Raw genomic sequence first — 10120 nt, forward strand, 5'->3', positions numbered from 1 at the left:
GAGGGGAGGGCGGTGCCGGGGCCTCCCTTCCCTGCCCGCGCTGCTCGGGGGGCTCGGGGCTTGCGCTGGAATTTGTGAGCGTTTATTTGTGAAAATGAACCGAGGTTTATGGGCTCGTTTGGGGTTTTTTTCCCCCCGCTAGAGCCTGATCTACCCCCTCAGAGAAAGGTGTGATGAGCGTGTTTAATGCATCTAAAAATACGCGGATGCAGCCCACTCAAACTGCCAGGAGTGGTGCATACTCTTATTTATTTATTTATTTATTTACACCTACATGCTCATAATAACAAAAATATTCCGACTTTAAAGCATCGTAAAACGAACAGAAAAACCAAATTAGTTTTATTTTTTATTTGCTTGTTTTAATTGGACTATTTAACTTCAGTAAAGAACGATAAGGAAAGGAAGATGTATGTTTTAGAGATATTTTGTACAGCAATCTTTAGGAGGTCTCGTTATTTTATTCCTCCTGCTGGGGTCTGGGGGCTCCTGGCCTTTCCTCCCCATGGGTGCAGGGAGATTTAGGGGCTTCCTGGGGTTGCATCCCAGCAGGGATCTGTGGGCTCGGTGTCCCTGGGGTGGCTCCAGCCCCCTGTCCCATAGAAGCCAGGCAGGGCTTTGCTGGTGCCAGACCCCCGGGAGCATCCCCAGCCTGCGGGGGCTCCTGGCACTGTCCAGGCAGGCAGGGCTTGAGACACACAAAAAGGGGGCTCCTGGCACCGGGGCTTTGTGCCCATCCTGGCCGTGCCCAGATAACCGCAGTGTGCAGCTCTGCGTGCTGGAGATAATTTGGAGACACCAGATCGGTGTGTGGGAGGAGATCCCTGCGCTGCGCTGTGCTGGGTTGGGCTGCTTTTATATAAGGAGGGGGAGGCTGTGTTTTTCTCTACGTTCAGAGCTGCTGAAAGCCTTGTTTGTTTTGAAAGGAGGGAGAAGCCCCTCGGAGAGGGAGGACAGCGGTGCCGTGCTGGAGGCCCCCGGGAGGGGTGCACGGGCAGAGCGCGATGCCTTTCCTGCACGGCTTCCGCAGGATCGTCCTGGAGTACCAGCCCCTGGTGGATGAGCTCCTGGGGCTGCTGGCCACGCCTGACACGGAAGGGCAGAGCTCCCTGGAGAGGTAACAGCAGGGGGCTGAACACCCCGGCGTGTTTTGGGGGGTGGTTGGAGCTCAGGGAGGTGACTGGGGTTGGACGACATTGGCTTGGACAGCCCCCAGACCTGGGGAGCAGCTCATCCCACAGACCCTCCTTTTGCTGCTGTTCTTTGGGAACCTGGAGGTGCAGCAGGGTAAACACAGGAGCTGTGAGGGCTCTCCAGGAAAGGCCCTTTCTCCCTGAACCCTGAACCTGGCTCAGCTGAGGCCCTGGGGCTGCTGTGTAACCCCACAGCCAGCGGGTCAGAGACACACTGGGTACAGGACCAGAGGGAAGACCAGGGATTTTCCTTTTTCCCTGGTGCCATTTTGACCCTTGCACACCTGAGCTATGTTCACTTAGTAACTGCTGGGTTTTTGTGTGTCTCAAGCCCTGCCTGCCTGGACAGTGACAAGAGCCAGCTCTCAGCTGTGAGAAGAGTCCTGGAGAGGGAGACCCACTCCCCATTTTATCAAGAAGGTGTGAGCTATGCCCTGCTGAAGGTCACCGAGCTGGGGCTCGTCCCAGCTGCAGAAATCCTCTTGGAATTTGGTGCTGACCTCAGCTTTGAAGGTGAGGCTGGTGGGAAGGGGGCTGGGCCAGGAGGAACCCTTCTGCCCTGGGAGGTGGGGATAGCTGGGGCAGAAAGAGGGGGTGCTACCAGCTCAGACACTCCTGCTCCTTGCTGGAGCAATATGGATGTACCTTGTGGAGACCCAGCCACAAGGATGGACTGAGGGACACCAGGGACTTGGGGGCTTTTGGCAGGATGGAGCCATTGGAGCAGCAGGACCCAGGGTGCCTGTGACAGCCTTGTTTTCACAGACAGTGCTCCCAGGGCCCTCTGCAGCTGTCCCCTTCCACTGGCAGGTGCTGGGGCCATTTTGTTCTCTCTGACTGTTTTTCTCCTCAGACCCAGTCACGTACTACACGCCCCTGCACATGGCGGTGCTGCGCAACCAGCCGGACGTGGTGGAGCTCCTGGTGCAGCACGGCGCCGACATCAACCGCAGGGACCGGGTACGGCCTCACTCCTGGCTGAGCCCCCCGGCCTGAGCTGCTCTGCTGTGAGGGACAGCCCTCCTGCTTCCCTCCTCCCGGGCCTCACCCCGTGCTGCTCCCCTTGGCACATCCCTGTGCCTGCTGTCCAGTGTTCTGCTGCTGTGGCAGGTCAGGTTGAGCTGAGCCCCTGGCTTGGAGCAGTGTGGGAGGAGGCTGGAGAGACTCTTGGCCAAGATGAAACCCCAGCAGCGACTCCCTGCAGACACTCACAGACTTCATTATCTGCCAGTGTTTATAAATTGTATTTAACTGTTGTGCAGATCCATGAGAGCAGTCCCCTGGACCTGGCCAGCGAGGAGCCCGAGCGGTTGCCGTGCCTGCAGCGGCTGCTGCAGCTGGGGGCCAACGTCAACGCTGCTGACAAGAACGGTCTGTGCACCCCACCCAGCTGCCCCAGCTGAGGGTGGGCTGGGCAGGGCACAGGGCTGGGGACGTTGGCTGCTGCACCTGCTCCCTGCTCTCAGTCGGGTTTGGGAGTTGGGAGGAAGCTGGCAGAACCTCCCTGCACTCGGTATTTCCTCCTGGTGTGCTGGCTGTGTGAAAAGGGCTGAACCCAGCTCTGTGCAGTCCAGGGGAGGTGGGTGGGGCTGTGCCTCTGTCGTCCTGTGCTGCCCACTTGCTCTAAAACTCACTCTGCCGTGGCACATGTACCCACTGAGACCACCACTAGCCCTGCACGTGTGGCCTGTGACTGTGCCCACAGCTGGGCACCATCACAGGGACAGTGGAAGCCTCTGCCAGGAGAAGGGTTGTCACTCCCTGCGTTTGGCTGTCTGGTGGGTGGGGTGGATTGTTTTCCTTCCTGCCTTTTGGGGTGTCACCCTGTTGTCCTGTGACTGACTGATTGCTCCATTGCAGGGAAGACAGCACTGCTGCATGCCCTGGCCAGCAGTGACAGTGGCCAGATCCACAACACCGACAGTATCCGCCTCCTGCTGGAAGGAGGTAAAGAAAACCTTCTCCCCTTTCTGGGCTGGCTGATTCTTTGTGCAGCACCAGGCACTGCCCTCCTGACTCCTTTATGGAGCCCAGGGGTGCTGGAGCTGGTGCTGGCCTGGCCTCACACTCTGCAGTGTCAGTTACATTCTCTGTCCCTTCCTGCAGGCGCAGATGTCAGGGCTGCCACCAAAGATGGTGACACTGTCTTCACCTATGTCATCTACCTGCTGGAAGAGATGGCGTACAGCTACACCGAGGAGGAGGCCGAGGACATCGAGCGCTTCTGCTTCCGTGTCACGCAGCTGCTGCTGGCCCATGGTGCCAACCCCAGCCAGTGCCCAGCCTCAGAGTCCCTCACACACTTCTGCTTGAAAAGCTTCAAGGACTACTTCCCACTGCTGCGCTTCTTGCTGGAGTCAGGTGCTGCCTACAACTGCTCCCTGCACGGTCCCTCCTGCTGGTCTGGCTTCCACATCGCCTTTGAGCACCTCTGCTGCCACCTCAGTCGCTTCAACGATGAAACCTATTCCTCAGATCTCATCCAGAAGGGTCAGACTCTGCTGGAGCTCATGATGGCCAGTTCACAAGCCATCCAGCTGCCCAGCAATTTTGAGGTCAACACCAGCAGCTGTAGGTTCCACGGGGAGAAGGTCCAGACTCTGTTCTGCTCTCTGAAGCAGCTGGAGCGCTCGCCACAGGCACTGAAACACCTCTGCAGGGTGTTCATCCGGCAGCGCCTCAAACCGTGGCCAGTGGGTGACAAAATCAAAGCTCTGCCTCTCCCAGACCGGCTGAAGTGGTACCTGCTCATCGACCACACTGCTGCTGGCCACGAGGACCTGTGAGCCTGGCAGTGCCTCTGTCTGCTCCCTCCACAGCCCTGCTGTGCTACAGCCACCAGAGCTCTGCTCTGAGACAGTTTTCTCTGCAGCAAGAGGTGCTGCCCATGGAGTCCCTCTCTGTGGCATTCTGGGGGTGTTTTTCTGGGCACAACATCACAGCTGTGTTTGTGAAGGTCTCGTTGCTCTGGGGCACATCATGGGGAGGCAGGCAGAGCTCCTGGGCATGGGGGAGTTGCATACTGGGGCTGGGTTGGAGGGAGATTAGGCAAAGGCTTGGGACTGTGACTGGACAGGCAGCCTGTCCCCCCTCTCCCAGCCCTGCCATGGGTGGGTGATGCAGTGCCTTAGGTGTCCAGTGGAGCTGAGAGATGCCTCAGGGTGCTGGGAGAAGGAAGAGGTGTTCTGGCTTTCCTGCCTCTGGTTCTGGTGGTGGAAGCAGGTCTGGCATCATCCTGTGGGTGTGGATCCTTGCTCAGTGTGGGCTTCTGACACTGGGGATGGGAGTGAAATGGGGCTGACTGCTCTACGCCGTCTGAGCTTCTGCACCCCATCCTGGCACAGAGGAACATCCACCAAGGACATCTCAGAGTTACTGGGCTGCAAAACACACAGAGGGATGTTTCTTAACATCCCTGTGCAAGGATGAGGAACGGGCAGTCAGCAGATGAGTGCCTTGTGCCTCCCTTTCCCTTGGTGACCACTCCCAGGATCTTATTCTCCAGTGCCTCCTTCCTAGAAGGAATTGCTGCACCTGGAGGGCTCATGTTCCAGCCCTGCCACAGCTTCCTGGCTCCCCTTTCCAGGCATCTGCTTCCTTGTGACATGCCAAAGGCTGGCCACAGAGCTGAGCCCCACAGTTTTGTTGGTTTGTACTGTTTTTCATGGGGGATGGATGCAGTAGATGAAGAGGAAAAATCTGTTCTGGTTAAAGACAGTTTGTATCGGGTGGATCTGGGATTCACTAGCATTTGGAACTGGAACTATGTGTCCTGAAGAACTGGTGCTTAAAAAAACCCAGTAATGTGATCAAATTCTGCCCTGCTGTCTGGAATGGGAACTGAACTATTAAACGAGGCCTTCTATAATAACAGCAGGGGCTTGTTTTTCCTTAGGAGAGGTGGGGTGAAGGACAGGAATGGGGGGATGGCTGGAGGGTCGAGCTGCAGCCAGCTCTGCACCTGGGCTCACCCCTGGCACGCTGCTGTGCCAGTGCTGGCCACCTTGGGCCAGAGGCCAGACTTGGTAAATGAAGGGAATATGGCCAAAGAGGAGATGGGGATGTTCAAAGCCAAGTGATGGTGTGGGATGCTGGGGGAGCACAGTGTCACACCGATGGAGCTGCAGGTGACAGGCTGGATGGGTCTGGTAGCACCCCAGTGCACTCCCAGGGTTGCAGGGCTTTGTCTGGGATACCCCTATCCCTGCAGGAGGATGTAGGGACTCAGGGTCACACACACCTCCCTTTTTGCTGCCCATGTAGGAGACCTGCTCAGGGGTTTAAAGGTGAGGCCTCCTCAAAGCCCCAGAACCTGGTGTTGTCTCCCCACACCACCACAGGGAAACAGTTGAGGCTTTTCCCCTTTGCCTTACCCAGCTCACTGCTGAGCAGCAGCAAAGGGTCAAACACCCAAGCAAGGAATGGAGCCCAGTCCATGCCAAAGGTGCCCCAAGCTCCAGTTCATGAGCAGGAGCCCTGGGCACTGCAGTCAGCAACCTGCAGCTGCCCATGGATCACCTCGTGCATGGGAGACCCTCCTGCTCCTGTCCAGAGCCCCTGAGGTGGCACAGAGCCAACATGCACCCGACAGACCTCACGTGCAGAAGTGCAACAGCAGGAAAATGTATTTGGCAAACACCTCTTTTCACAAACAGCAGCAACTTGGAAGACAAAGTCCCATCCTTGTCACCGGCCCCTGGAAAGGGGAGTCACGACACGGGAGAGACCTTCTCCCGCTGCCCTCATCTCATGGCAAAGGTGTAGACGTGGTAGATCTCATCAGGAAAGTTCTCCTGGCGCTCCTCAGCCAGGAGGTGCAGCCCAGCTCTGCGGATGATCTTATGGACCACGTCCAGGTCCCGGCAGACGCTGCTGTCCACATCGTCCATGATCACACCCTCCTGGGCCATGTTGTCCTTGATGACCACGATGCCGTTGGGCCGCAGGCCGGCACGGCAGCGCTTCAGGAAGTCGGAGAGGTGGTTGTCAGTGAGATGTCCTGGAGGGCCAGAGCAGGGGTTAGAGGACAGAGGGTGACGAAGGGGAGGAAACACAAAGCTGCACTTGGGATCCCTCTGGAACCAAATACTTGAGACATCTGCAGGGAAAGCTTTAGCTTGGGGGTGTCCAGCCTGTGTCTCACTACTCGACTCCATCCAACCCACACCTCTGCTCTGAGGGCTTGGGGGAAAAAGTACAGGGCCCCTCCATGGGCTGGGGGACAGCTACCCACCCCAGGCCACCACCCATCCAGGCAGACCTCAGGCTGCATGAAGGTGCACTGGACACCTGCCCCTCAAGGAAATGGGACAGGCTGGAAAGACCCCACAAGCAGTGACCCTCACCGATGACCCACTGGATCCAGATGACATCATAGGAGTTTGGCTCAGGGCTGAAGTCCTGGAGGCCACAGCAGAAGTAGTTGCGCACCCGCCTGCCCTCCTCGCCCAGGTAGCTCTTGGCCTTGGTGAGGAAGTCCTCTGTCACATCCACCATGTCCACTGTCTTGAAGAGGGGCAGCAGCAGCCGCCTGGTGGGTGGGGTGAAGGACAGGAATGGGGGGATGGCTGGAGGGTCGAGCTGCAGCCAGCTCTGCACCTGGGCTCACCCCTGGCACGCTGCTGTGCCAGTGCTGGCCACCTTGGGCCAGAGGCCAGACTTGGTAAATGAAGGGAATATGGCCAAAGAGGAGATGGGGATGTTCAAAGCCAAGTGATGGTGTGGGATGCTGGGGGAGCACAGTGTCACACCGATGGAGCTGCAGGTGACAGGCTGGATGGGTCTGGTAGCACCCCAGTGCACTCCCAGGGTTGCAGGGCTTTGTCTGGGATACCCCTATCCCTGCAGGAGGATGTAGGGACTCAGGGTCACACACACCTCCCTTTTTGCTGCCCATGTAGGAGACCTGCTCAGGGGTTTAAAGGTGAGGCCTCCTCAAAGCCCCAGAACCTGGTGTTGTCTCCCCACACCACCACAGGGAAACAGCTGAGGCTTTTCCCCTTTGCCTTACCCAGCTCACTGCTGAGCAGCAGCAAAGGGTCAAACACCCAAGCAAGGAATGGAGCCCAGTCCATGCCAAAGGTGCCCCAAGCTCCAGTTCATGAGCAGGAGCCCTGGGCACTGCAGTCAGCAACCTGCAGCTGCCCATGGATCACCTCGTGCATGGGAGACCCTCCTGCTCCTGTCCAGAGCCCCTGAGGTGGCACAGAGCCAACATGCACCCGACAGACCTCACGTGCAGAAGTGCAACAGCAGGAAAATGTATTTGGCAAACACCTCTTTTCACAAACAGCAGCAACTTGGAAGACAAAGTCCCATCCTTGTCACCGGCCCCTGGAAAGGGGAGTCACGACACGGGAGAGACCTTCTCCCGCTGCCCTCATCTCATGGCAAAGGTGTAGACGTGGTAGATCTCATCAGGAAAGTTCTCCTGGCGCTCCTCAGCCAGGAGGTGCAGCCCAGCTCTGCGGATGATCTTATGGACCACGTCCAGGTCCCGGCAGACGCTGCTGTCCACATCGTCCATGATCACACCCTCCTGGGCCATGTTGTCCTTGATGACCACGATGCCGTTGGGCCGCAGGCCGGCACGGCAGCGCTTCAGGAAGTCGGAGAGGTGGTTGTCAGTGAGATGTCCTGGAGGGCCAGAGCAGGGGTTAGAGGACAGAGGGTGACGAAGGGGAGGAAACACAAAGCTGCACTTGGGATCCCTCTGGAACCAAATACTTGAGACATCTGCAGGGAAAGCTTTAGCTTGGGGGTGTCCAGCCTGTGTCTCACTACTCGACTCCATCCAACCCACACCTCTGCTCTGAGGGCTTGGGGGAAAAAGTACAGGGCCCCTCCATGGGCTGGGGGACAGCTACACACCCCAGGCCACCACCCCTCCAGGCAGACCTCAGGCTGCATGAAGGTGCACTGGACACCTGCCCCTCAAGGAAATGGGACAGGCTGGAAAGACCCCACAAGCAGTGACCCTCACCGATGACCCACTGGATCCAGATGACATCATAGGAGTTTGGCTCAGGGCTGAAGTCCTGGAGGCCACAGCAGAAGTAGTTGCGCACCCGCCTGCCCTCCTCGCCCAGGTAGCTCTTGGCCTTGGTGAGGAAGTCCTCTGTCACATCCACCATGTCCACTGTCTTGAAGAGGGGCAGCAGCAGCCGCTTGGTGATCCGGCCAATGCCAGCCCCGCAGTCCAGAGCACGGGTTGTCCCCGTCCGGTTGGGGCCATCCTGCAACAGCCACCGTGAGGGGTGAGCCCCACTGCGAGGCACCCACCGAGGAGAAACGGGACAGGCACACAGAGGATCCTGTGGAGCAATTCAGGGGGAAGAGCCCAGCTCCACGCTGGGAGAAGGGTGGGGTTTTAGGAACACGACAAACTGTGCCACCTACCCGCAGAAACCTCTGCAGGAACTTCCTGGAGCTGTTGATGTCGATGCTGGAGATGTGGCCGTAGCCCCCCAGCATGCCATCCACCGTGGCGGGCACATCCTTCCAGTACTTCTCTGCCTTGGAGTAAAACTCAAACTCGTTCTCCACCACCTCGCTGGTCATGCTGGCCGAGGGCACACACGGGCCCACACGGGACTCACTGCTCCCCTGGGATGGGAGAACCCAAACCAGCAAGGAGTGAATCAGCTCTGCCAGCACCCCACACCTGTTCATCATCCCTTCCCCCTCCCCAGAGCTACTGCAAACTATAAAAATCTTCAGCTGGGAACAAGAAGGAACAAAGATCTAAATTCTGGTATTTTCTGGAGACCAACAAGCCCAAAACCATTCCCTGAGCAGATGCCTCAGCCAGAACAGGCATGGCAGAGCTTTGCTCAGCAATATATGCAATTATACAATTATATTTTAAGGCTGACCCACCCCTTTCACCTATTCTGCCTCTCCTTTCCTCATCTTAACATTTTACAGATTCCATGTTTATGTGTGGCGACAACCCCATCAGTCACCTCCAATTACACCTCGAGTTGCTAAAAGTTATCCTGAGCACCTACCTGAGGATTGTAAATCTCAGCCGTGACCATAAGTTAGATATTTGCAATATAATAAAGTCAAGGTATAATCAGCAATACAAGCTATAAATCCCCCCCAGGCATCTCATAATTCAAACCACTATGGATTTGATTAACTGCGCTGGGGATTAGAAACTAGATTTAAGGTGGCCAAAGGGTAAATTCAAGGACTTCAAACACCTTTACAAAATAAAAGAAATATATAGAGTTCATGGCTTGAATTTGCCAGCAAATACCCCATTAGACACAAAACCTTTTCTATGGCAGCTTAGACAGGTTTGGTGGCCCCACGTGGCCTCGAACAGCCTAGGGACAGGAAAGGGGGACATGGCATCCCAACTTACAGGTCACTGGTGGAAATCCAGTTTGGCTCAGTGGTGCCAGGAGCTGGTCTACGCTATGATCTAGGAGCAGAGAAGATGGGATTTAACCAAATCACCCCTCTAGTCCTGTAAGTGTGACCATGGCCCCAGGAAACCACAGGTAAGAGACACCCCAGCCCCACAGACACCCACGGGGGACAGGAGCTGCTGCTGCCCCTTAGCTCAGAGGCTGAGCCACGAGTCTAGCCAGTGCACGGAGGGCTCTCTTTCAGTGCTCCTGTCTGTGCTCCAATTTGGGCAGTGCTCCTGTCTGATCTCACGTGCTGGGACTCAGGCTCACCCTCCCGGCAGTGACCCCATTCCTTGGCCCGGGTTTGGCTTGGTGAGGCTCTGGTGACTCATTTTTCAGGGTGTCACAGCCTACCAGCAGAGGCAGAGAGCACCCAGCCCCCCTAACCCGAACCTAAACCTGAACCCGAACCCTTCCTGCTCTCCAAGGAGCCCCTGAAACGCGGCCGGGGCCCGCGGGAGCGCGGGCAGGTGAAGGCCGGGACTCGCCCCATGGACGCCGCAGCCG

General features: G+C 57.2%; 2 protein-coding genes across 3 annotated transcripts; one reads left to right on the top strand and one right to left on the bottom strand.

Moving 5' to 3' along the window:
• Window positions 1-926: 926 nt before the first annotated feature.
• Window positions 927-5066, top strand: ASB6 (ankyrin repeat and SOCS box containing 6). Its single transcript, XM_005421292.2, has 6 exons — window positions 927-1117; window positions 1525-1706; window positions 2047-2153; window positions 2456-2564; window positions 3054-3140; window positions 3300-5066. The coding sequence occupies exons 1-6, from the start codon at window positions 1005-1007 to the stop codon at window positions 3977-3979; spliced, it is 1278 nt and encodes a 425-aa protein (XP_005421349.1). The 5' UTR covers window positions 927-1004; the 3' UTR covers window positions 3980-5066.
• A 729-nt stretch (window positions 5067-5795) lies between these two features.
• NTMT1 (N-terminal Xaa-Pro-Lys N-methyltransferase 1) lies at window positions 5796-9713 on the bottom strand. Of its 2 annotated transcripts, XM_031057328.1 has the most exons (5): window positions 9565-9713; window positions 8592-8798; window positions 8361-8428; window positions 6539-6723; window positions 5796-6192 (listed from the first exon to the last, which is right to left on the bottom strand). In XM_031057328.1, the coding sequence occupies exons 2-5, from the start codon at window positions 8751-8753 to the stop codon at window positions 5936-5938; spliced, it is 672 nt and encodes a 223-aa protein (XP_030913188.1). In that variant the 5' UTR covers window positions 8754-8798; window positions 9565-9713; the 3' UTR covers window positions 5796-5935. The 2 variants fall into 2 exon arrangements, with proteins under 2 accessions (XP_030913188.1, XP_005421351.1); XM_005421294.3 differs by lacking the exons at window positions 5796-6192; window positions 6539-6723 and adding an exon at window positions 7433-7829 and having other exon boundaries at window positions 8176-8428.
• Between the last annotated feature and the right edge of the window lie 407 nt (window positions 9714-10120).

Source organism: Geospiza fortis, unplaced genomic scaffold, assembly GCF_000277835.1.
Source record: "Geospiza fortis unplaced genomic scaffold, GeoFor_1.0 scaffold27, whole genome shotgun sequence".
Taxonomy (NCBI): Eukaryota; Metazoa; Chordata; class Aves; order Passeriformes; family Thraupidae; genus Geospiza; species Geospiza fortis.

Bases quoted from the DNA above. Each gene is read 5' to 3' on its own strand.
- ASB6 (XM_005421292.2), top strand. From the start codon at position 1,005: ATGCCTTTCCTGCACGGCTTCCGCAGGATCGTCCTGGAGTACCAGCCC. The intron at 1,707-2,046 runs GTGAGGCTGGTG...TTTTCTCCTCAG, and splicing joins TGCTGACCTCAGCTTTGAAG to ACCCAGTCACGTACTACACG. The intron at 2,154-2,455 runs GTACGGCCTCAC...ACTGTTGTGCAG, and splicing joins ACATCAACCGCAGGGACCGG to ATCCATGAGAGCAGTCCCCT.
- NTMT1 (XM_031057328.1), bottom strand. From the start codon at position 8,753: ATGACCAGCGAGGTGGTGGAGAACGAGTTTGAGTTTTACTCCAAGGCA. The intron at 8,429-8,591 runs GTAGGTGGCACA...TGGCTGTTGCAG, and splicing joins TCCTGCAGAGGTTTCTGCGG to GATGGCCCCAACCGGACGGG. The intron at 6,193-6,538 runs GTGAGGGTCACT...CTGGCCCTCCAG, and splicing joins CTGGATCCAGTGGGTCATCG to GACATCTCACTGACAACCAC.